At 40.7% G+C, this 26,668-nt stretch overlaps 3 protein-coding genes across 6 annotated transcripts; 1 reads left to right on the forward strand and 2 right to left on the reverse strand.

Annotated features, from left to right (window-relative positions):
• Positions 1-1,340: 1,340 nt before the first annotated feature.
• irf4a (interferon regulatory factor 4a) lies at positions 1,341-9,353 on the reverse strand. Its single transcript, XM_073491376.1, is given in 10 exon segments — positions 1,341-1,572; positions 2,244-2,356; positions 4,145-4,418; positions 4,421-4,542; positions 4,867-4,947; positions 6,924-7,098; positions 7,186-7,271; positions 8,020-8,206; positions 8,371-8,570; positions 9,267-9,353. Coding segments are annotated over 10 exon segments (1,398 nt in total). The 5' UTR covers positions 9,277-9,353; the 3' UTR covers positions 1,341-1,422.
• Positions 9,354-10,009: 656 nt separating this feature from the next.
• dusp22b (dual specificity phosphatase 22b) lies at positions 10,010-14,437 on the reverse strand. Of its 3 annotated transcripts, none has more exons than XM_073491377.1 (7): positions 14,270-14,437; positions 13,769-13,802; positions 13,558-13,640; positions 12,819-12,868; positions 11,987-12,061; positions 11,374-11,545; positions 10,010-10,438 (listed from the first exon to the last, which is right to left on the reverse strand). In XM_073491377.1, the coding sequence occupies exons 1-7, from the start codon at positions 14,288-14,290 to the stop codon at positions 10,298-10,300; spliced, it is 576 nt and encodes a 191-aa protein (XP_073347478.1). In that variant the 5' UTR covers positions 14,291-14,437; the 3' UTR covers positions 10,010-10,297. The 3 variants fall into 3 exon arrangements, with proteins under 3 accessions (XP_073347478.1, XP_073347480.1, XP_073347479.1); XM_073491379.1 differs by lacking the exon at positions 10,010-10,438 and adding an exon at positions 10,559-10,874 and having other exon boundaries at positions 14,270-14,402; XM_073491378.1 differs by lacking the exons at positions 10,010-10,438; positions 13,558-13,640; positions 13,769-13,802; positions 14,270-14,437 and adding exons at positions 10,559-10,874; positions 13,229-13,315.
• Positions 14,438-17,940: 3,503 nt separating this feature from the next.
• ripk1l (receptor (TNFRSF)-interacting serine-threonine kinase 1, like) lies at positions 17,941-24,521 on the forward strand. Of its 2 annotated transcripts, XM_073491496.1 has the most exons (11): positions 17,941-18,013; positions 18,341-18,503; positions 19,809-19,965; positions 20,140-20,277; positions 20,503-20,734; positions 20,852-21,001; positions 21,104-21,180; positions 21,309-21,384; positions 21,528-22,142; positions 22,229-22,378; positions 22,985-24,521. In XM_073491496.1, the coding sequence occupies exons 2-11, from the start codon at positions 18,343-18,345 to the stop codon at positions 23,272-23,274; spliced, it is 2,046 nt and encodes a 681-aa protein (XP_073347597.1). In that variant the 5' UTR covers positions 17,941-18,013; positions 18,341-18,342; the 3' UTR covers positions 23,275-24,521. The 2 variants fall into 2 exon arrangements, with proteins under 2 accessions (XP_073347597.1, XP_073347598.1); XM_073491497.1 differs by lacking the exon at positions 17,941-18,013 and having other exon boundaries at positions 18,048-18,503.
• The last annotated feature ends 2,147 nt before the right edge of the window (positions 24,522-26,668 follow it).

Consider the following 26,668-nt stretch of genomic DNA (forward strand, 5'->3'; position numbering starts at 1 on the left):
GTTTCACCTTTTTAATACTTTTTTGTGCCGAGGTGACGACCATGTTGATGTTGGTTAAGTATATTGAGTGAGATGATGTCTATCTATCTGTCTCTCCCCCTTAACTACTGTACAAATTGTTTCCCAAATAATTTCCCATGGGAGGAACAGGATTTCATGTGTGTTTGGCCACAAACACATAGGTTGAACATGATCTTGTGATCTTATAAATCCAGCTGCGAGCTGGTAAAGTTATCAGAAACCTATTTTTAAATTTGATGTTTCATTTAAATAATTTTCAGACACTTGAAAACATAAAACTGTACAGTATTTTATAAGACAAAGCAAGAATAAAGCAGAATCAAAGATATTTTTATATAACAAATAAAAATACATATTTGTACTATCTCTGTAATCATCTGGTGACTTTAAAGATATTCTTACATGAGGTCCCAAGCACCAGGCTGGAAACCACTGTTGTATTCTGTGATTTGCATTTTTCTGTACATTAAAAATAAAAAAGTTTTTAAAAAAAACCATCTCCACTTAAAACCTAACACACAGTTTTGATTTTCAATGCCAACAACCACTAGATACATATGAAGACAAACCCGTACTGGCTTAAAATCCCTATCAATACTCAAAACTTCAAAACTGTACATAAGACGGACTGCAAGCGAAAAAGCGAATTCATCTTGATCACCACCTGTAAACTGCTTCTTGTGATTTTTGGTTTCATCAGTTTGATATAATTAAAAGGAACCAGATATATTGGGCTGATCAGATTCAGTAGAAACAGATTTAGTAGAAGTGTGCCCTGCATTACACGTAGCAGCCCAGAGGTAGGCAATTTGTGATAACAGCTTCCTCTACGACACCACCAGACCAGTGATAACATCAGTTTCTCAGTTTTCTTTCAAAAAAAACCCCGAATTGAGGTCTGTAATAGATGATGCAATGGCACTGTTGACTGTTCACTTGCTCATCTAAGTGAATGTTAAGTATCACGTAAAATACAATAAATACAATTACAATAAGTACTCATTCATGCTCTGTTTTGTCCTTTTTATATATCAGTGTTTGTCTTAGGGGCCATTCTTCCTGTGCACCTGTGCTAGTACTTCCTGTCTCAGTCGCCCTCCGCTCCCCTCATCCCCCCACCCTCAAACCGCATCCTTCACACTGTCACAATAATACTTGTAGAGTGAAGAAAAAAAAAACACACATTCCTCCACAGTCACAGACACAAAGACTACGACACATAGGTGTGCAAGTGAAAACAACAGGGTCTTCCCCATCTCTACCCCTCAGAACCATGACAGCTGCTTCTATCATTTACAGTACACAGCACTGCAGTCATAAGGCGTGATGAACGGGCAGTGGTTTACATTCACATTTATTCCATCCTGCACGTGTGTGTGCGTACGTGTGTGTGTGTGCATGTCACTCTTGAATATGCTGCAGAGGTCTCTGAGAGGGATAGTCGACTGTTGGAGGTGTGTTCTGTTCCTGGATGTGGTCGTAAGCCCGCAGGTAGTGGCCATTGTTCTGCTGGTAATAGTACACCAGTTTTCTGGCGAACACCGGCTCCACCTAAAATGAAATTAGGCCTTTGTATGAAATATGTGTGTGACCGCTGAATCATGTTAAACTATTGTGCCCTACGAAGGAAGAGATCAGTTCTCACAGACACGACTGTCTTGAAAAAGACAGAAAAGTTTTTAGGTTTGCTAGCAAGCTGCGTTACAAAGATTGTAATGTCTTCGTTGTGTGTCTTTTCTGTTTCATTACTATCTCTTTCAGCTTTCTAGTCACTATCTAAAAGAAAATAAACTTTAATTTGATGATTTACTGCCCATAAATATAAAATGAATGTATCAATGTTTTGCTAGGTGTCTGTCTCTAAAGTTAGCACGCTAAACAGCTAGCTCTGGCCCATCTCGGTCCATAGCTCCTATGCTAGCTGTGTATACACCAACACTCACCCAGTGCCCCGCACTCCCAGTGCAGACTGCCAACTGCACGGCTAATAAAGCTAATGGTAGCCGCAGTAGCCATTATAGATCTCAACTACATTTTTTGTCTAAATAAGTTGGCTAGTTACTGTATTTTGTGTTAGTAAGACAGTATTATATTGCTAACAACATAACAACCATAGGTTATATGCATCAGCCAATGTGCATATATGGCTGTCAGAGATAACACATTTTCACCACCACAAAATGCATCCAACTCCCAGGTAAAGATCTGCACTGTGTTAGTACCTGTGCTGTAATCATCTTCCTCGGCCGCTGTGGGTCGGGGTACTCGTCTCCAAAGCACAGCACCACTTGGTGTCTTGGTAAATGTCGGCCATTATGGGCAAAGTTTTGCAGCTCTGATTGAAGAAGAAGACCAAGACAAAAGAGGGGAATAGGTACATCAGCCATAACAAACCAAGCATGTGCTTCTCACACACCCCAACATGTCACATTTAAATATACAGTAAATAAACATTAAAAAAACTCCAAATTGCTCACACAACATTTTCCCTAATCATGACTTGTCTGGAAACCACAGACGAGGATGGTGGAAATTTCGATGTGAAATGGCATAGAGGAACACCACTTTGTCATGCTGTGTGGTGGACCACAGGTGGTGGGTGGGGACGCTCTGGCCCCCCTGCTGAGAATCTGCTTCTTAGTGCTCCCTCCATACTGAGAGGGACTTACCCAGCTAAAGCACCTGCAGCCTCTCCTTCGTTATCATCATCATCACAGCAATTATCGACATCAGTTGTCTTACTGTAAATGCCTGAAATGGTTATCCGTTATCTTGAAAAAAAGAGCATCTACTTCGTCGGATGTGATGAAGGAGATCTATTCTTTTATTCACTTACTTTAATTCACTTAAAGCACTTGTAATTTACTGGAGTCCTTATACTTTATACTTGTATAATTTTAGGGGTAACTATTGTGCTTTTTACTCTTGTACTTTATCAGACAGCTTGAGCTACTAGTTAAATTTTACTGACAAAACAAATGTTTTATCTAAAAAATATCGAACTACCAAACTGTGTATTAAACATACATACTTAAAGGAACCTACAAAAGCACACAAGACTGTCAGCGAGAAGATTCACTACTTCTGTATAGTTTTTCTAAATGCCTGCCACTGGGTAAGATCCTGAAAATTAAATAATTTTTTTTCAGATGAATTGAGGACTCCTCCAGGCTGAGAAAAAAGCAGCTGCTCTATAGTCTGATGGTACGGCAGTGGATACTTTTGTATTGCCAGACAGCGGCAGAACAACTGGCTTATAACGTAACATTTTATGTTGGCTTTTCTACTGAGCTATATCTTACTGTTGGCTAATTATTTCTAAGACATAATAACATTACTAGGGAGCACTGATAACTTAAGCTTTAGCTCAACAAAATGAATGTTATCAAGCAACCGAATCTGTCAGCTGTAGGATTACATAAGCTAGGTGCATGAACGACACTAAAATGTTTACGTTGTTCACCATTGTCATTGTACAGTTTTTGATCCTACATAGCCACAAATAGATACATAACCTCATCATTATGCATCCCTGCAAGCAGCTGTTTGTATTAAATATTAGAAATATATTGCATTGTCTCTTTCACTCCAAAACAAATGCACACGCTAACCCAATCAAGATCTTGACAGGAGGCGGTGGTGCTCATACCACTTTTGTCCACAGGGACCGCCAGAATCCACAGAATTAAAGTTCCTTGGAGCTGCTTTAAGTATCTCAAATTATTTCCACTCACTGAGCTGCTTACATGGTAATGGCGTGTGTAAGCAGTATACAAACAATTAATAAATGGTTTATATCAACTTATAGTGTTGTAGGCAGATACAGGTGTTTAACACTGTGCCTGTTGACTCATCCTGTGAGCATCCACAAGGTAATAAATGACAATTTAGTAATACATATTAAATGGCATTAAATATGGCTTTAGAGGAGAAGTTGTATTTGTTGACAAATTCTTTAGATTAACACAATTTTAAACACAGGACTTATCTGTAACTGACTACTTTTATATCATAATATTGCTTCTTTGGTAAGGATGGTTAGGTAGTTTTATTGCAGAGATTTTGTATCAAACTGGATGATATGTGCGTGGACAGAACGCTACAGAAACATGTCAGTGCTTACCAAGAAGGAATTGCTGGGTGTCAAACAGTTTGCATGGCTGCTCCTTCTCCAGCTTGTTGGGTTTATCCAGATATGGAGCCAGGGGTCCTTCCCAGTACACTCGTCCCTGGCAGAGGCGCTTAGCGTATAACCCATCAGGCGCCATCCACAGAACCACCCCCCTCTCCAGTACATTAGGAAGCATGTCAGCACCCTGCCTGTGAGACTCAGGGTACGGGAATGGGAAAAGGATGACTTCTGCCCCGCTGTGAAACTTATCCTCTGGGCATGGGGAGAAGAGGAGGAAGAGGATGGAGAGGAGGAGGAAGAAGAGGTGATACGACAACCCTCTTGGCTGGTGGTGGTGACCTCCTTCACCAAAGACTCTCTGTAGTATAGGGACACATGCAGGCTGACATCTGGAAGAAAGAGAGAAACGTTTAACAGATATGTCATTGTGGGAAACACACATCACAGTTTGAGCCTGAGCAGAAGGAGGCCCTGAAAGGTCAAGCTTAAATAAAACTCAGTTCTCTGAGTATTAGACACTTCTCTGTTATCATTCTGAGCATCTTTTTAACCCATTTTTTTTTAATTTGTCAACACGAGAGATAAGAAACTTACTATCGTGGCCTGCTGCTCAGAATGGGGAAGTAAGTAGGTGTTTGTAGTTTCTTATCTGCACATGCAAATATATTCAAGAAACAAGCATGTCTTTAAATGAGACGGAGATGGTTCTTTACCAGTTATGGCATTGTTGTGGTCCATTGCATACACGGGCTGTTGGGACTCTGAAAGGTAGGTGTGGAAGGAGAGCTGAAAACCTGCACAGAATAAATGACATTTATGTATTTGTGTGTTTGTTTATTTGACAGGGACAGTGCACAGCTTCTTAGCTGTACCAGAGTTGGCTATAAGGTAATTTACATCTGTAGTCCCTGGGCAGGAGACAGAGATAATGCTAATGTTAAAAGAATTTACACTATAGTGTAAAAACACAGTTACAAGACAATATATATTCACTCTACAAGAACATCAACAACTCCAATACTCACAACAACAACAAGACAAGATTTAAGACCAATAAAACACAACAATAACAACCGGATTTCATAAGATTAAGTGTTTGCTTTCATGCGCGATGGATACATGATTGGGTTGATTTTAGCCGTGATTTCATCTTAAAGCTAAAATCAGTGAAGCTGCAGCACTCTCATATGTAACTTAGTACTGAGTTCCAAAAATCATAATTCGTCTAGTCTAATTTGGAACAAAATCAAGTCAAGGATGGGTGAAAAAACACATCAAATACATGAATTTGTTGAGAATCAGGCAGGCGCAGATGTCGCATGTCCCAACAACTCAAACAACCAGATAAACAAATTTTGCACTATTTTCTGCACAGACCGCTGCTCAGCTCTGCATGGCTGCTGAATCAACAACTGTGTGTTTCCTAGCTACTTCACTCCTGCCACGCCTTCAGTCTGCATATATATCAGCATTTACAATCACATGTACAAATACAGTATGCTGTGTTGTGTTGTTTAATTCATCACACATTTCTTGTCCAGTACACCATGTGCGTGGTACTTAGCACAATGACTTTACTACTACAAGTATCAAATATCATTTCCTCGATGTGGATGATTTCACTCTGATACGTGCCTGATATGATGATTTATGATGGTGGGTTCAAAAAATTGTTCACAATCTCACACCCTTTCCTGTTAGAGGATGCCTGGCTTATCCTAGCAGACTAGAGCATCTACTAGGGGAGACTGGTAGAGAAAATGTCAGAAAGACAGCCTTTGGTCAATGTGCTTTCTCGATTATAGTGGTGGAGAAGTGGAACTCCATACCTACAAACTTGAGGCCAGTTTCGCAGTGTTTAAAACCAGCTTCGTGTTTTGGTTAAAACGGCCACAAAAATGTCATCACATGTATTTATTGTTTCTATCATACTGATTCTGTTCATCTCACAGTGATCGACTTACATGTATTGAGATTTTTATTGGCTGTTCTGTTGTTGCTAGCTGACTCTGGTGCAATTACTTTTAATTCTGTGCTGTTCCTGCAAAAATAATAATAAATAATGCCTAGATACGATCAGTTTTTGTCGACATGAAAAGATCAAATGATTACATTTGAATCTACACACACACATATATATATACAAACATATACATATATATATACATATATACATTGTTTTCAAATGATGGCCAATAAATATACATGTGCAGTGTAAATAAAGGTATAAACGATTGATTCATAAATATATCTATAGTCATTTCTATCTTGATATTGCTATAGGGATTCACACAGGCTTTTCAAACCTAGGCCTTGTTCTTGTTTGTGTCTTGTTCGTGTCAAAGAGTGCTGATGATACTACTTTATGACCTGTTTAGAATCAGTTCATAGACAGAGTCGAGAGTTACGTGATGAAAAGAATCAGCGTGATGACATACGCTCTTTATATTTTGCGTCATTAAAGTGACAATTTTATTCCCTTTCAGGCCTGTTTGATAAACAGACTGACAGGATGTTACAGTGAAGCGTCTGTGGTTGGAAATTGACAACATTTTTTAGATATTTGTGAGAACTGAAAAATAATGCAAATTTTCATGCAATAAGCTGAAAATCTATAAAATACGCCACATTAAATGTAGGATAGACTGTGTATCTCACTGTATACCTGCTGAGCCTTACAGTCACACTTCTTATGCACAGCCAACATCTATCTATACAGTTTTAGAGCTACAAGCATTGTATCAATAACGTGTGTGCCGTCACATCTTACCATTTTCTGTGTGTGACCCAGGCCAAGCCCGGCTGAACGGTGACGGGTAGTGGCACTGACCATACTGCACCTCTGCATGTGGCCCGTGGTGATGTGATGGAGGAAGAGGCTGCTGTTCTGGAGGTGAGTAATCCCTCCAGTCCCTTCTCTCCTGAGAGAGCATGTAACCAGACACCTGAGAGAGGAGCACAGCGAGAGAAGGTGTCATTAAATCAAGACACTTGCCACTATTGCAGATTATGTGCTCGGGCCACATGCTGACCTGGTTGTGCAGAGACGTATATGGAGGAATGTAGCCGAGGGAATTTACATGTGATGGTGTCTCCTCCATACTGCCCATCTTCATCCCTGTAAATGTACCAAACAAAAAGGTACATTTGTCAGATATTTGGTCCGCAATATTTCCCATGCTTTGCTATGAAGACATTGCTTATACACAATTACAGCTCATATTTTCCAAAGAAACAAGAAAATCTTTATCATAACAGTTTTTTTGTGTACAGATTAACACTCAACTAAGAATATATGAGGCCCTAATTTGTGTGAACACAACTAACCTAATTCAAACTGTGAATATGTTTCATGCACTTGTGAGGTCCTGCTATCTTCATACGTGTGACGGGGTGTTAAGTGTGTGCAGCTGACAAAAACCTAATCTAAATCTTGTTCATTTCCACTATTAAGTGCGAGCACTGATAGCAAGAAGTGCTCTGCTGTGACAAAAGGTACGATGGCAAAGACTTAGTTATGCAAGGCTGGAGGTCGTTTGGTTGTGTTATGTGCACCCTGCACTTAGTAACCGAAGCCCTCTAAAAAAAGCACTACGGCCTTTTTGGTACATGCTTTGGCTTCCTTTGTGCTTCCTGCCTCATCAGAATCAACTGCAGTGGTGCATATGTGTGTGAAAAAAATGCCAATAGTCTATAAACAATGTGAGATGCTGTGTGAAACGCCGTGTGTATGCACCAGCGCTGTTTGGTATCAAATTTCAACCATATAAACGATCTTACTCCTCATCTGTCACCACATATATATGGGGCTAAATGAAATCCTTATAAACTAGACTCTATTTTTGATCATATTTACACACACTTACCTTTTTTGGCTTCCTCTGGAATGATTCTGTAGACTTTATACGGGTCTGAGATGTCCAGTTGGCTCCTCTCCACTATCTCATCAAAGTCGTTGCTTTTATTAAGAGCACAGCGTAGTCTGGTCTTCCATGTGGGGGGATCTGGCTTGTCGACTCCTTCCTTATATTTTCCCTTAAACAATGCCCATGCCTGAAATATGCATTGATCACATTCATTTAAACTTCCTTTTGGGTCATGCATATGTGTAAAGAAGTTAACGGAACAAAATCTAAACCTGCTTTTAAGAGTAACTTCACACACTAATAAGTTTAACATGCAGTTGTCAGAAGCAAAGACAGGTGGGATGGTCTGACCTTGAAGAGCGCAGCATCCTCCTCTCTGTTGTAGTCTTGTTTTCCTGCATGTTTCCACGGGATCCTAAAGATGGATTTTTCATCGTTTTCCCAAATCAGGCCAGGATATCTTTGGCTGTCGATCTGATCGATCAGCCACTGTCTCAGTTTGCCATTGCCGCAGCTGACTGACAGGCCACTGTCCTCGTCCAGGTTCATCTCTGCAAGATAGGTTTAAATAGAGCCTGTTAACAGAGATGTTAACACACAGATGTTTGATTTGACTCTTTTTCTAATGGAAGATTCACGCATTTAAATGAACCTGAGAAGATAAATATTAGGTTCAGCTCAAAATTGCTTTAGAAAGGGTAAATTAGTGCTCCACATAGCTTCTCCCCTGCAGCCCTGCAGTTGTAATAATCACTTAAAAATACATTTAATCTTGTTATCTAGCCATGGTTGTGACATTTTTTGGCTATACTCATTTAGAAAGCAATGAGCAAGGGCATACGGGTACATGCTCAAGACAGCAACTGTCTTAATCACGTTTATCTGTTTTTATTTCTGTCAGAGAAAAGAAATGTGAGTCATTTGAGATACATGCATGAATAGCAACACCACCAGTCATGTAGCTATAATTAAAGTACAGGAAAGAGTTTTGACACAACCACAATGCATGGTGGAATACATGCTAATGACACCTTATCACGCCTCTTAAACTTACCGTTATCAGATATTAAAAAATGTTTTAACTTATGATCACAAGTTGAATGACAAAATTTATTAGACTTAATGTTATGAGATTCTAGTGACTGAATCTACAGGTTGCTCATTAATTATTACTTATGATGTTGAAAAGACCATCATTCATTTAAAAGAAATGTTTTTAAAAAGGAGCTGCTGCTGCTGCTGCTTACCTTTGATCATGTGAGCTCCCCCGCTGAAATCTGTTTTCAAGCTCTCTCGGTGTCCTACTCTTAAATGTTATCACATCTTGATTTGTGACAGGGAGGAGCATCTGGGGCTCTGAGAAGTTCAAGAGGAGATGCGCAGCAATCGGGCGCTCATTTCTCTGAAACTCAGCGCCCACACAGCAGCACTGCAGTGGGGAATCCCTCTAGTGACACCCTAGAGCAGACACCGGGACGAAATGGAACAATTACCTGTGACACTAAAATGTTCCCCCCACATGTTTTTGTTTTTCTAAAAAGCCTGCGAGTTCAACCTAATTTCCAGTGACAAACTGCTGACAAGAAACTTCTAGTGTATTTTTTATGATGTCCTGGTGAGACATGATGAGCTAATGTCAGAAAAACCACATGCTCAATGTATGTTAGGCCTTTCTTCTACTTTATTACTGCCCTCCAGTGGCTATCCATGCACATACCCAGATATCTGCAGTATTTAAAAGAATACTATATAATATCTCACTTTTGTGAAATTAAAGTGTTTTAATGCTTTAAAGTCTCGAAAGACAGTTGACAAGACTGAGGGTGACAAAAGAACGTGAACTTGGTTGTTTTTGGTGTCACCATGCATGACCTCCCCTGCACATTAGACAAACAGGAAGACAACCAGGAAACAGAGACATAAACAGAGCAGAATGTGTCTTATCACCTTCAATATGACAGCCCACCGACTGACAAGCTCGCAACAACGCTTGACTTCACTCCTTTTATTTCACAATTTGAAATCGTCGCGACACAGTACAAAAAAAGTTCACAACATTCATAAATAAGAAAAAAAAAACAACCAGAAACATCGATCAGTGCTTAAAAAAATGTATATGTGCTGCACTTATTAATGGTCTCTTGCAGTGTTCATGTCGATGATGTTTAGAGGATCATTCCAGCGGTGATGCACATCCTGACTTTAGTCCACTCCAAAGCACATTAGACCTTCAGATAAATCCGGACTGAGCTGCAAAACTTCTCATCAACAGGTGTGATCAGACACCTCCAGGCGGGGTAGATGGCTGTTTTTTCTCCTCCTCTCCGTTGATTTTAGACGACCTTACGAGCAAGTCATGTATATCAGCCTCGTCATTGAAGGGGTTGTCCTTATATTCCATCTGGATCCATTTTCTAAACTACATGAAAAGAAAAGATACAAATTTGAAAAAACTATATATTTATAGTTTACTCATTCTTAAAAGGTGTGAAAGATGTGGCCACCTGTCAAAGGTAGCTCCAAAAATACTGCAGCCAACTATACTCTTTGCTGTAGCTATCTTTAGCTGTAAAGAATAGCTGCCCTTAGCAAGTTGGCTCAGTTAGTCGTGCAGCCGAGCGGGCCTAGTCTTGCTGGATTGTGACCTCGGATGACTGGGAAGACACGACTAGAAACCAGACTGGGACTGAACACAGCCTCTGGATGCCAGTTTGAAAACGGCAGGTACAGTATGGAGGGGATTTACAGCAGCTCTGACCAGGAGTATGACGAGGAGACACAGCGGGAAGGGACGGGAGACAGGTGCACATCTTACTCTGTGAATAGGGGATTTTATTTGACCAACCCAGAGATAGCTGTTGAAAGACAAATCGAGACTGTTTTGGTGAGTTTTATTTAGTTTGTAAGTGTGTCTTACGATGAGTTAATGAAGCAATGAGGCCCGTCTTAGTTTGGTAAAAGAGAGATCTGGAATTCAAACAGTGTGCAGTACAGTATTTCAGATTAATAGATCTTAAAACTCCTTTTTGGAAATTTTGTAAGTTTATTTTGTTTACTTATTAGACACGGCTTGCACACATCTTGGTGCAGTACAAAGTGATATGACGAGACGAGACAGGACAGGCCGGGGCTAACTCTTTAGCATGCTAACTTCAGATATCTCTGCAGCACAGAGACTCCTTTGAGTTTACTTCAACACTGTTGTTTCTTCACAGTCTCTTGAAATTGCGAGTTCATTTTTCGAATGCATAAAACAAAAAAATTCTGGCCATATCTTACATATTACGACTTTAAAGTAACCACATCTATTCCGCAAAGCACTTATATATTCCACACTCTCCATCTTTCCCTCACCTGATCGGCTTGAGTAGCCTCAAACTCCTGGAGCTGTCGCTGGAAGCCCAGGTTGGGGCCAGCACAGGGCCGAGCCACCTTCACTGCAGCCAGCGCCTCCTGCCAGCCCAGACCTGTGACCGTCATGATGTAGGCCACCACCAGGGTGACACTGCGGGACACACCTGCCAAACTGTAAGAGGCGAGGGACGGACAGTTGAACTTTTACTTGACATGCATAATTTTTCCAGTGAAGAAACTGGTTTTATAAACACTTTAAACACTATATATTAAAATAAAACCTAAATTCTTTGGTTTTTAATTATAGTCGAGACATCTGTGGCAGTGCATGTCTTATAAATAGCCTCTTGTTCCCCTGTATTTCTGAGAAGACCCTCTGTCTTACCAAATATAACTTTCCCCTGTGAACATATGGTCAGCTACCACGCTGCAAACTCACAATGTGACTGTATTGTGTTACTGTACTCTGTTTTGGGAAGTTCAAGAATAGGCTTTTGCTTATCATTTAATCTCGTCTGTGCAGCAGTTACACATGGCTACACTCGTGTACTTGGTTGATCTCACACATTCAACATGTCTATGATTGTTCAGTTAGTAGCGGTCTTGTTCTCACCAGTGAACGAGGCAGCCTTCTCCTTTCAGACGGGACTCGTGCATGAACATTATACTTTGTTTAAAGTGCTGAGTCCTGCGAAGCATAAAGAAGTGCTGGTTAGAATAGGTCATGACCACATTAAACACAGCAAGAACCCTGCAAGAACTGCGACTACGTGCTGTTACTTTGTCTTCACCGACTCTTATAGCTCCTGCACGCATCTAACAGGGGATTGGTTGTGTATTTTTGTGTATGTTTTTGCACATGACTTGTCAAACCCTCTTATTTCTTATCCTTGATGGATCAGGATGAGGGTGTGCTCTGCTCAGGTTTGAGAGAGTTGGTATCATATGTCACAAAACAGGTTTCAAACACCTCAGAGACAGAGTGTAAGAAGCAACCAGGGCATAAAGAGTAAAAAGGCCATACGTGTGTGTGTGTTCATGTGTGTATAGGGGTGAAGGGGTTCTGCAAAACTGAGCTGCGAGACTTCCTTCCTGCTAACAGGCCGCCTGAAATTTGGTCAAAGAAGATTTGTGTGTGTCAAACCAGGGTATCCCTTGGCGATGCACGCACCACCCTTCATGTTTTTCCTCTCTCTGCCAGTTTCTCACGTTACATAAAAGCCCCCGTGTGTGTTTATGCATGTCAAAAGAAACGAGAGTTGACTCCAGCCACGCTACTGTGATCCAGTCAGACACAGTTAAACGTTGAGCCCGGTGAAAGCATATCATTTACACGTTAGCTTGAAGAAAATGAACCTCAGACGCCCACGCAGCACAGCCTCTCTCTCTCTCTCTGTGTGTGCCTCAGCCTTTCATTGTTCTGTGCTGCACAGTTTGGTACTTACAGGTTTTGTGTGGGCAGGTCAGCTGCTGAAATGCAGAGATAGGTCATCTCCTGAGGGACAAAGTACACTAGTTACACAGTCGGCAGTCACTTGCCCTCGATGCATTCAACACAAATCAATAAGCAGCAGGTGATAAATGTCACTGCACAGCAGCGGTTTCAGTATAAAGTATATCAGTGCTTCAAGTAAAAAGGCGTTTTTGAGCTGATTCGCAGTCAGATTTGTTTACATCCCTTTTTTTAGAATGACTGAGAACAGAAGCTGCTCTTGCACAGTAACTTTACATGCACATCGATAACCTGGAAAAAATAATAATGAAGCGAGACTTGCACAGTCCACAGTGGCTGAGGCAAGAACAACCGCCTACTCTCAAACCCACACAAGTAGCCTACACAACTCGGCACACTGACCTAACCAACTGTTGTTGACTGGCATTTCATTCCCCCCTGATTCCTCCAACAGTCACATGAGTGAGGAAGAAATTGCCCTGCTTGTTGTTTATTCACTCTGGGGACAGCTGTTTGTTCAAGACGCAGCTTCCTCCCGAACAACCTGACGAACCGGTTCATGGACTGTGTCAGAGCTCCAGTCATGTGCACTGATAAGAGGGAGGGGGGGGGGGGCTCAGCCAATCAGATCTGTTTGGCCTCTTGCTTCATCACTCTCCTTAAAAATGGATGAGAAATATGAGAGGGGGGGAAAGGTCGTCATGTAGGAGGAGATGGAGGGAGTGTCTCACCTGGAGGATGGGAGCCGCGCTGTCGTGGATAGACAGGATGTGCGTGATGTTGTTTCTGGCTAACTGTTCTCGGTCTCTTGCATCTGAGGAAGCAAGACGGAAAGACAGAAAGAAAGAATGAAAGAAAGAAAAGGAGAAAGAAAGACTATGGATGTGTGCTGTCATATGCATGAAATCCAAATGATTCGAGAGGAAATACACTTATACACACCTTTGAAGTTTCCCAAGTACAAGTCAGGCAGGACCTGTAGGGACAGAGATATTAGTGTGGAAGTTTGAAGCACACATAGTGAAAGCAGCATATACAGTGAGGTGACACAACAGCTGAGAGAACAGCAAAACAGCTGACTCAAATGACACCCTGCATATATATATGTATATATATATATATATATATATATATATATATATATATATATATATATATATATATATATATATGAGGTGATAATTAGAATTAACAGCTCATGGTTCAAATCTAAACTTCAGATCATGTGAGTGGGAAAAATAACCACAATATAAATGGGTACAACACTTTAAGTTAACAAGGTTTATGTTCAGTTATGTTAAGCAGACTCTTGCTGCACATCCCAAAGTCTCCACTGAAGATGACAGGTGTGTATCACCTCCTGAGATCCACTCAAAACCACCGTGCGCCACTCGTGTGCGTCAACTCAACACTACAGTCGCATGCAACAGATGACAGTCAAACCTTATTGATGCCATTCCCCATCCTGAAGCAGCCCGTCTGAAGGGTAACAGTGAAAAAGAAACGCCACGCTGTGTTTCCTCGTTGTTTCAAAAACGCTTCTCCGGCGGATCGACGGCTTCCCAGACCCGCTGTAGGGGCTCAAATGCAGCAGGAGCAGCTCCACATCCAGGCGAGCCGAGCACTGCTGTCCAAGCTCCCCGTGCTGAATGCTGGGAGTTGTAGTTTCCTGTAGTTTTTTTTTTTTTTCTCTCACAGTGTTGTGTGGATACAGGTGTGGTTCTAATCCCAACACTGTCTTATATTTTTATATGATGAGGACATCCTGCTCCTGTGGCCTGATGACAGCACATACTTACCCTTAAATAAACTGTGCATATACAACAGACTGTACTCACACACAGCAGAGCAAAATGAGCCAAACCCCAGTGGGAATATTACATGATGGGCCACCAAGGAGGAAGATGGAAGAAAATGGGAGATAGAGATGTTGATGTTTTAAGAAATAACCTATTTTCTTAAGAAATGCACAAACGGTAAGATGTAAACCTTCTGCCCATTTGAAATTGTCTTTGCATTCAACCAAATAAGATTACCAGTGAATCATTACACTGAAATATAGTTATGTGATCTATTCCAATGAGTGTAGATTAACCAGCATCAGTGGGTAAACCAGCATAACAGCAGGCCTACCCTGAGTGGTCTTATCCCTCATCCCTGCCGTCCAACTCCATATGGCCAATTACAAGAAAATAAAGCCAAAACAATAATAATGAAATTAAAAATGATAGGCATACAGACACACAGGTTAAACAAAAAAAAAATAGAAACAGTAACAGGGTTATGAGTAGTGTTGTAAAAAGTACCTATAAGTATATTCGGCAATTTTCTGATTATCAGAATCAGTGTTTTTTTGTTGTTGTTGTTGTTTTGTTTTTTATCCGATTGCCGATAAAAAATATTATTTGAAAATGCAAAATAACTAATGTTAAATTTTTATTTTTTAAAAAAAATGGGAGTAAAGAGTACAATATTGTCCTTCAATACATAGAGGAGTGAAAGTCAGAAGTAGCAAAAAATGGACAAAGTCCATAATTTATTATGTACCTAAAGGCTCAGGGTCAGAAAAGTCCATTATTGATCACATCTAGTAAAGTTGTTCCTGTAAGAAAATAACAGGAACCAGAGGCCTTGAAAAATACATTCATGAATATGTTTTTCTTGAGGCAATTTCTCTAATGGTGAAAATTCTGATATTTGGTCCAGGAACAGTGTAAAAGCTGGAGGAGGTGAAAAGTATATTATAGTAATAAATACTAATTTTTTTAGATCTAACTGAAGATCAGACAGTTTAATAAATTAAAGATATCTTGGTATTTTGCTATTTTTATATGTCCATAACAGATTGTCCTGAACACCAATTACTTGGACTTTATATTTGCAAACCAATAAGCATGACAGCTCTCAGAGATGGCCACTACCATATTGTTGAATAGCAACTAACATTTTTGGACACTGTGACTAATAAAGTTGGTGAATTTGTGTTTTCTAGCCATCACCCAGAGGGGAAGAGACAATGAGCTCTTGGTTCAGATATGAATCAGAATCGGGTTTATTGCCAAGAAGGTTTTCACATACAAGGAATTTGCCTTGGTATATTGGTGCAAAGCAACAGCACAATAAAATATAAAATGAAGCTAAAAGCAAGTCCAGAAGAATAAGATAGAAGAGAAGTTTGGCAAAAGTATGAAAAAATATCATAAAAACAATAAAAGCAATATGCACATAAGAGATTTACTTTAATCTTCAACCATCTTTAAGAGTAACTTTGCCTCTATCTCCCAAATTCTCTCTGCTGATGATGCATCTGCCTGAAGGATGTGAGGGCACCAAGATCCGCCCCTTCAACACCATGATGTTCTCAGGAGCAGAGAAACAAATCCAGTGGCAGTGAGGTGATGGGGAGGATTGGTCACACCAGCCACACTCAGGGCCTTTACCTTCCCTGCACCCTGGATGGTCGCCCTCTCCACCATCAGAGCATCATCTGTGACTTGACACCATCAGATCGGGTTGTCCAGACACCAGCCTCGCCTAAGGGACATTCCCAACACCAGGTGAAGATCCAGCTTTCAGCACGGCTGTACCAGAAAGAGACATCATCGGGACCTCCGTTGAGAAGCTCGTCAAACCTCAAGGACAGAAACAGACAGTGGTACCAATGAGAATGACAACCTGGACCCAACTCTGGGGATTTCCTGTCGACCCTACAAGTTCAGTACTCTGCCACCAAGGAGGACACCCAGACCAGCCTATTGCAGGACGCCAATTCTGTGGAGGCACTTTTCATCCACCACCATCCCCAATATCTCTTCTAAGCTGAACAGAAAACCAGCAAGATGACCTGGGAAGGCCAATGGATGGCGCCGTTACAGAGAAAGGATGGCACCTGGCAGTTCTGAACTGATTATCATCATGTTAAAAACATCAACAGGAAGTACTGCTACCCACTTGCCCACATTGGTAGCACATTCACACCGCAGACGCCAGTTGGTTTAACTTCCTGGTGATCTATTGTTTTTCTGCATGGCGCAGCGTGTGTGACCACCAGACAACAGCTTGAATGAGCACTCACTTATTCGTGCCTCACTTAGTTTTAAAATGACTGAAGGATTCTTAATTTGTCAACATATTTGGATACAATTAATGGCACAGCTGACTGATAATGCACCCTTAATGAAAATGGGTCTGACCACTTGATCTAGTCATAGATCGTTCATTACTCATGGCTGGAAATGAGGTAATGTGACTCACTGATTTGTCTGTTTAATATTCTACCACAGTGTTCAGTAAGCTGGAAACTTTTTCAAAATCACCTGAAAAAGACCAGCAACAGACGTGAACAATACAGAAGGAGAAAGAAAAAAAAAAAACTGTCAAGACAATACACGACAGGTAAAAATGATACTACTTTGTTGTGGCTTCAGTGTGCAAAGGGAGGAATTTATAGTGTGGGTGTTCACAGATAGGCTGCCCAAAAAGTAGGCCTACGTGTCATACATCGCCCACGCTGTCAGAGGCTACGCTTGGCGGTGGTTTCCCGCTCTAGTTTCACATAAATGCTTGTTTTATCAATGAACTTTTCCCTTTTTTTTCCCCCCTCCCTTAGGCTAAAGCATCACTTTAGCTGGTTTGTTGTTCCAAAATATCAAAATATCACAGTTTGCTTCCAATAAAAGCTTTGGTCTCTAGAAAGACAGGTGAGGTTTAGATGTAGCTGGAAACTGTGTGTGTGTGTGTGGCAGTAAAGCCAACGAGAACAGTGTAACAGCATCACCATCACACCTTGGACCAAACTACAGTCCTGCTAAGAAATACAAGGTTGTTTACTGTGCGATACTTGATTTCACCAGCAGGTGGCGACAATGCCACACGACAAGATTCACAGCAGTCCTGCGACAAAAACACAATTATAATAAACAAAAAAACAACATAATGTCGCATCCAGCACTTGTGTGTTGTCAGAGAAAGCGTTTTTATGCCTTTTTTAAGCCACAAATGTGTCGAGTTTCTGCTAGCCGTCCTGCTCTGTCATCGACTTGTTTCTGCTGGCCGTCCTGCTCTGTCATCGACTCGTCAGGCTGTCTGTAGTTTTTACGTCCCCGGCTGGTTTCACTTTTGAACGACGTCGAGGAAACCCCGGAACTACAAAGAAAGTGCTCAGTTTGGCCTGAACATCACTTTTTGGTAACCGTTTTCCTCCAGCTGCTGTTGGTATTGACAGAGAATTAGCTGTACGATGTTGTTTTTCGGGCGAAGAGTTTGGCTAACGGCGTAAAGGCTAAGTTTGTCGCGTTGACGAAACTTTCGGACATGTTAAGCTAGCTCGCATCTTTCCTGTCGGAGTGTTTTGAAAGTTATGGATGGTTGATTCGCCGCGTCTGTCATTCATTTACTCCCCGCGGCTTGTTTGCACTCGCTGTATTTGGCATCGTATGCGTTATAGCCACGTTTCGCATGTTTGCTGAGGTGTTTTGTGCGTTGTTCAGCTGTTTTCCTGTGACCTTTTAACAGGGATGGCCACCGCGCCGCAGCCTTCGCTTCACATGAGATCGGCGGATCTCATTAAAAAAGAGCCGCTGGACTACGGAGGATTTGGAGACGTGTACCTGTGCTACCATGTCACCCTCGGCCAGGTGGTTTTAAAGACTATATACACTGGCCCTCTTCGTAATGAGTAAGTCCTCTGTGTGTCTCTGTTTGTATGGAGTTTGCGGGGTATTCCCCGTCTCCTGACGGTAACTTGAGTCATGTGCCCAGACACGACCCTTCAGGCAGCCTCCCAACACAACCCAGTGAAACTCAGATGTGTTTTTAACTATATTGACAGGATATAGAAAGAAATTTAATACGATATTGATGGGAGGATGTTGCATGTGTAAAATAATGATGCTTACGTCTAGTTTGGAGTTATATAACAATGTGTGTCCATCACACATGCACGGATTTCTCAGTACTTCCTTTTAACAGAGAAAAAGGAGACATGAGTTCACATGAAATGCGGATGTAGGGCAGTCATCTGTTTTTCAGAACAGTGTTGTGTTGTGTTGTGTTGTGTTGTGTTGTGTTGTGTTGTGTTGGAGCACTTCTTACATTTACAGCCCCTTCTGCCCTAAAATTGTATGATTGTAGCCTTAACATGGGATTTACTGTATGTCCTGCAAGGCATGCCACATCGCCTCAGTGGGCTTTAGAGTATGTACAGTGAACAACATCCTCTGTCCTTAGACCCTCGATTCGACTAAGGAAAAACTTGCCAGATTAGAAAAAAACAAAAACCCTTTTAACAGGGAAAAAAAAGATGGAAGAAACCTCAGGAAGAGCCACTGAGGAGGGATCCCTCGCCCAAGAAGGACAGACAAGCAATAGATGTTGCATGCACAGAACAGAACAACAAAATCACAGTTTACGAATATCGTTGATATAATGTCTGATACAAGTAAATTATATAAAATATATGTGAAGAGTGTGGATCCCAAGCCACACGGCCTCCACTCTGAGGTGACAAAACTATAGATATATGGAGATAGTAAAACATAAGAGGGCTATGATCCATCGGTCCTATCGATGGGGCATGACAATCAAGATCCAGGGCGTGGTCCTGCAGAAAGGAACCTAAGTAAAAAGGGAGGAGGAGGAGAAAGCTATAGTAAAATAGGAGAGTTGGAGAGCTACACAACTTACAGCTTGAGGGAATAGAAAACAAAAAACAAAGGTTAGAGATGTGCAGATTTTATCAGAAATACATGTTACGTTTGGATCTCTAATCGGATTGAAGAAATATTGTCCATGAAACCACAGCTAGCGACAAAGATACTGTATTTAAAGTGGATCAGTCACATCATGGCACTTCAAACAAGCACTAGCATTTTGGATCAGACCACCTGTACAACTTGCCCCACTATAAGACTAAAGAAGATGCAAGTTATGGCATTTGTCTGGAAGATATCTGTTTCTCACTGTTTTCTACTGTTCTTTCCAGGGAGAGTAAACGGTCCCTGCTGGAGGAAGGGAACATCATGGCAAGCTTGAACCATGAGCGGGTGGTCAAGTTGCTGGGTGTGATCATGGAGGATAGAGACTGCTCACTAGTCATGGAACTCATCCCCAGAGGCAACCTGCTGGTCATGCTGGAGATGGTCAGCAGCTTCAATATCTGTGGTCACATTGAAAATGGAAAGATTCAGAACTCATGTCTGTAAAATCAGCAGTTCCACCAGTTTTCATCTGTAGTTTGCAGCCTTAAATAACTTGTACGATGGTATTTTTATATGAATTGAAGGATTAATACGCTAAATTCTCCCTGTTTCTAGGTCTCTGTACCAACATCCATCAAGGGCAGAATCATTGTGGAGATTTTGGAAGCGATGGTGTACCTCACAGAGAGACAAATCATACACAAGGACATCAAGCCAGAAAACATTTTAGTGGACAAGGACTTTCACATTAAGGTATATTACACACTATGGCCCATGACACATTCTGACAGCATGCATGTACCATCATGGTTGTCTATGGGGATGCACGATATTGGATTTTTGACTGAATCATTTTCCAACTCATTTTGGCTTATTTCTGTTGATGACATATGTACATATTGTGTCCCACCTAATTGCAGAGAGCATCAAATCCCTCTTGTGATCATTAACATATTTTTTTTCCCTTGTGGAAAAAAGATTGCTGACCTTGGCCTGGCCACCTGCCAGGCATGGAGCAGACTCACGAAGGAGGAGTCTCGCAGGAAGAGCCGTAAGGGGCGATCAGAAGGGGCGAGGGGTGCTGGCACACTGAGCTACATGGCCCCTGAGCACCTGGAGAGTATACATACCCCCTCCACTGAGAAGTCTGACGTCTACAGCTTTGCGATTGTGGTTTGGGTCATCCTCACAGGGGAAGAGCCATACGCAAGTGAGTTGGGAGGTCAAAACATCCTCAAGACACATCTTATCCATGAATTGAGTCTTTTTTAAGGTTACTGCCTGCATGCAGACAACAAAATAAGGGTCTTTTCTATGTCACTGTAAGATGCCAGGAGCGAAGACCACATATGCCAGTGCATACGAAATGGTGACCGACCGGCAGAGGACCTGATTCCAGACAACACGCCTGCCGAGATAATTCAGCTGATGAAGAGGTGCTGGGAGCACAATCCGCAGCAACGGCCAACATTTAAAGGTGCACTTTCTGTGTGTGTGTGTGTGTGTGTCATTTGAACCCTTCAGTGGATTATACGGACCTTCTTCTCACCCTTTCCCTCCCTTTTTCCTTTTCTTGCAGAGTGCTATGAATCCTTCCTTCCTTTCTACATGGAAAAACTTGAACCTCATGTAGAGGAAGATTTACTGGAACTGACGGTGAATATATTTTATGGGGGAATATCTTCTTGTATGCACAGTGAATACACCCAGCAGCATATTTGAAGCCAATTAAATACACTTTCTGAGCATTTTGTATCATGATTCTCCATGTGATTTTTATGCAGAAATTATATGAAGGCCCAGACGACCTTGTTGAGAAGATGAAATCTTTATCAATGACCCCTGAATGTTTTTCAGCAGGTGAGCACTGTTGATAATCATGATGGCCTGGAGGTACTGTACACACTCTGATGTCCACTAGACTGTATTACCTTTAATGTTCTAATGTTTCGAAAAAGAAACTGGAAAAAAGAAAAATAGTTTTTTATATATTTACCTTGCAGACAACCCAGCTTCTTTGGTGAGTTCAGACAGAAGTGTATCTGAGCCAGTTGAAGCCAGCATTGAGGACCTGCATGACATCCACTATGAGCCATCTGCGGAGTCTGTTCAGACAGATGCAAGGGCAGTCAGCACCCCTTCACCTTTGGAGGAGAAACTGGATCGGGAGCTTCAGTACCACAAACACGGTAGCTATAACTATGAGAACCAGCCTGACGGCGCCTACTGCCACCTTCACAGCAACTCAAATCCTTTCCTGCAACACGTCGGCATGTCAGATCACATCATAAGGCAACCGGAACAAGACAGACCCTCTTTAGTATCCTCTGTCCATTCCTGGACCAAAGCTGAGCCAGTGCAACCCACCAGCCAGGAAGAGGCTCAGTATCGTACTTCTGATCTCTATGAGTCCATGAACTCTCCCACACCCACTCCATCGCACTTGCCAATGTCTGCCAGCACCTCTTCTCTACCACAGTATAACCAGCAACATCCACAGTCCCACTACGGCCGCCAGCAGTCCTGGCCAACTTACCCAGTATCTGATACATCTGCTCCTGAAATCAGCCCTGGGCATCTGCTGGCTCCTTCCAAGAGCAGCGTGCCACCAGATCCAGGTACACACATTTGCCTCTGGTGTTCACAGCTGCTTCTTTCAACCTTGACTGACATATATTTTATGCTTGCTTTGTGCTTGTTTCAGCATCTCTTTACATTCAAAATGCCAGCGGGATCCAGATTGGAAGCAACAACATGATGAGTATTAGAGGCTACGATTCGTCACATAGTTTATTGTCTCAACCTGGTAACAGCCCAGCTTACTCTCCCATCAAAGAAGGCATTCTGAAATATGGTAAGCCAGAACAACATTTCTTTCATTTCTTGAGGGTCATTCCATGCCAACGCCCCCAGAATTCAGAACTTATCCCAGTTCATGTCATTGATTTTCTCAAAAAAATACCATGTAAAAACTTCTATTACGTTCATCAACTCAGTTTGCAAACATTGTTGGTTATAATGGCTGCAACAAAGGTTTTTTTTCAGTATCAGTGAACCTGCAGATTATTTTATTGATTAATAATTTTGACTGTGAAATGAGATAGTAATGAACAAAAAACATTGTTATTTCCCAGATTGTTTTGGCAAAATCTTCATCTTTTTAATTTTTTTGTTTAAATGAATCCAATTTGCAATTATACCTGAAACAGAAAATCAGCAGGTCCTCGCATTTGTGAAGCTGGAATTTTGACAGAATTGAATAAAATGTATGATTGATTTTTTAAATAGTTGCTGAGTTTTTTCCTCCAATCAACTAATCAATTTATAAAGAATAAAAAGTTGAATGGAACAGTAAATAATGCATACACATTTGTCTAGTTTTTAGTTCAACAAATAGAGTTGGACTCTCATTACAGTTGAACAGAAAACAACTAACAGGTGTTTCTTTTGTGTTATTTAGAGGACCACACTGTGACAGAGGAGCACCTGGAACTGCTGAGGGAAAACATCGGGAACAAATGGAAGCGTCTTGCGCGGCGACTGGGTCTGACTGCTGTGGAAATAGAGACCATTGAGCACGACTATTACCGTGATGGCCTGCCGGAGATGGTGCACCAGATGCTAGATCGTTGGAAAATGAAGGAGGGAAGCATCGGCTGCACAATTGGGAAGCTGTGTCGAGCTCTGGATGGCCACATCAAGGTAGACGTCATCCAGAAAATATTGGACACCTGTGGTTTTTCCTCCTAGATCTGATGAAACTCATCCTCTCTCAATGACTCTTCTGAGCTGTCTGTAAAACTTCATTTTGGTTTTATGTGCTACTGGTTTGAGATATCATCTCAAACAAGTGCAGTACAAGTGACATAGAATGTTGTTTGTGTTACTTGGAGTGTTTGAAATGGCAAATGGAAAACTGAACAGCTCAACCGAACTGTAACTTTCCAAGCAAGATATCATGGTAGCTCTTGACAAAGCTCACTTTCAACCATTTTCATAGGGAAATTGGCTATGAAAACTTCCTGATATCTTACTGAACTGAATGATCTCTCTGACTATTTTGACACTTCAAACTACCAAACTTATCTTTAACGGGAAGTAGAGATGAATATGATCAGCGTTCAGGTTCCTCTTATAATGGAACATTGAAATCATTGTTCATTTTGTAATTTTCTATAAGAGAATAATGGCCTGCATAATTATTTTTGACGCGTAACAAGTCAAAGCAAGAATTATTGCAAAGGTAACATTTTTAATACAAACATTATCAAGTATTCGTTTTATAAGAAATTGATCTCTGTGTGATGATGTTTTAGAAAAGAGTACGCTGATACTGTAGCTTTAACTGAATAACTGACTCCTATTCAGGGACAATCAAATGTTGTGTTGTAAACATTTATCAAAGCAGTGGAGGACTACGCTGGTTATCGGTATTCCTGTGAATTAAATTTTTCATTTACAACATTTATTGCAGCCCAACACAAACATTATGACTTCAAACACAGAACAGGTAAGGTCAATAAGTCTGTAAAATAACCAATTTTACAGATGGACAGAAACCTCTGTGCAGTTTTATATTAATGTGTATTATTGTTGTGATCCGTGTGTCCAGTAGGGGTCAGCAGATAATTTACTCATGAGTAAATCAAACTCTGCCTCCGTTAATATCAGACCTGATGTTGATGATGTGCTCCCATTTCACCAAATTAAGAAAAAGTGAATGAATTACTGCGAAGTAGCCACATGTCTTGGAGATGTGTTTATGTGTGGCTCTGTTTCATTACAAAATGAATTGTAAGTTTGTGTTCTGGGTCTCAGATTTTGAATGTATTTCTCTTTATACAATATAAGACTGATGTGCTGCATCACAAAAAACTTTTCGCACTTATTTTTCTTCACCATTCCACAAACTTTACCAGAAATCCATTTTTTGACATTCAGACATTCACATATGTTTATAAAATCACGCATGTCATAGATGGCACTACACAACTTGAGCTGGTATTGTTTCTTGTCTAATATTTTCTTCAGATCTTAATTGGTTACACATAGCAACTTGTTATTAGATATCAATATACTGAAAACATGACATGAAAGACAATAGTTAGTATCCCAAATCCACACTACAGACTAAAGTAGAGATGGTGTTGTACAAAATCTAGTTTAGTGGAAAAACTTAGTAGGCAAATTAGAAAGATGGACACTATTCTCCCACAATGCAATGCACTAAGGAAATGTTAAGGTGCTCACAGAAACATAACATTTGAACGTGGAAAAGGTTTTTTAAGTCTTGATGTATTGGTAAATTTTATGTAGTGTGGAATTGGGACAGACTGAATATAACGTCACTCAAAATGTAATTGGGTCAATTGTGTCGGTATCCACCAATCACGGCCCAGTAATGTCTGAAAGCGACTTTACACTTTAAAAGACTACAATATAGCCAAATATATTGTTTATATTCTGAGTTAATATGGACAATATATAATCTCTCGAAAACTTTGCATTTACTAACCAAGACTTGGTCTGAATACACAGGTATTTTTACATGTCATTTTTCTTGTTTAAAAATGGCAGTTTTCCAGATTATCTCCTTATATCTGACAGGAAGACAAATTTTCCCTTTTGCCATTGTCATTGAAAAGACTGTTTGAAATCACATTTTAATGGGCCTTTTAATGGATTACACATGTGACAATAGTATGCTTTTGCAAATCAAACAGCCAGTAATTTTTCACCTGGTGAGTTTAATAATCTCCTTACCAAATGCAAGAAAATTAATCCCCTCCATGCAATTAATGATAAGGTTTCCCAGTTTCTCAACAGTAATTACATCCATTTACTATCAGATTCAGAGATGCTGTTAATGTGGCACCCTGTTGATCGATAGATAAAATCTAATAAAGTGCAACATAAAACATATACAACATGACAGTAATTTGAAAAATGGTAGAACAACAATACATTACTTAATTAGATCAGATGAAATAGCAGTAGGCTTATGGGATACACTAATATGAGTGTAACACTTCAGTGAGTGTCTGAGAAACTGAAACAATTAAGTCGCCTAAGACGGATTTGCTCCTGAGTGATTGCCCAAATCCCATTCAAGTCATGTTTACTGTACACAGTGGACACAGTTACACACAACAACAGTTACAAACAGCATGGACATGATCCACTAATGCATTTATATACAGCTGCATTATTTGGGTTTGTTTTTTATCTAGCTTTCTTATCTTTCCCTCTGTTGTATTGAAATAAATCTATACCATTATTTTGGGCAGTAAAGACAAGAAATGCAGCATTTTCATTGTACACGTCATAAAGAATGACTTGAAGTTCTCATGTGTTTAGATAGACCTTGTGTGCAACGCCATGATAATGGCATTATGCAACAGTGTTGTGTGCTATACTGTACAGTGTGTAGTTAGATGACTGAAAAAGCACCATGAGCGATATACCTGTAGTTGTCAAGTGTAAACAATACTTGGGCTGGCATAGTAAAGGAAGTGCTAACAGCTTTAGAAATGAGGTGGTGCTCAGCTCTCATGTAAACTTACTTGTAGGTCGCTGTAATAATGAACCAAAATATGACAATTATTAAATACAAGTCATCAGTGATATTCCCTGAGGCTGAACTCAGGTTTTACTAAGATAATACTTGCAGCAAATATGCTAATTACAGTAAAAACAATAATAATAACAAAAACATATGTTGAAAGTGCAGAATGCCAGCTTTAAAGGCATTATATGCAGGATTTCCCATTTAAAAAAAAAATGTATAGACTCATGAAAAAAGTTATTTCTCTCAATCATCACTTACGAGCTACTAGGACTGTGTGACCGTGTATGCATCTGAAGAGACCTTGCCCCCTGCCTGTACTTTCTTATTTCTTAATATTTTGCTGTGTTCAGGATGTTTCTGTGCGTCAAGCTTTTGCCCCCCTCCTTTTTCAGTTCCTGGTCCATCATGAAGCACTGCAGTCTGTGTGTCTGTTTGACCGAGGGCGGGGATGAGCTCTGGACACACACGCAGAGAGGCAAACAGTGGATTGGATGAATTCACAAAAAATCTGGAGGGTTGTGCAGGGAAGTGGCCATGTTGATTCACACTTTGTTCTCACTAATCGACGCTCCCTCT

The sequence above is a fragment of the Pagrus major genome, chromosome 21 (genome assembly GCF_040436345.1).
Source record: "Pagrus major chromosome 21, Pma_NU_1.0".
In the NCBI taxonomy this organism is placed as follows: Eukaryota; Metazoa; Chordata; class Actinopteri; order Spariformes; family Sparidae; genus Pagrus; species Pagrus major.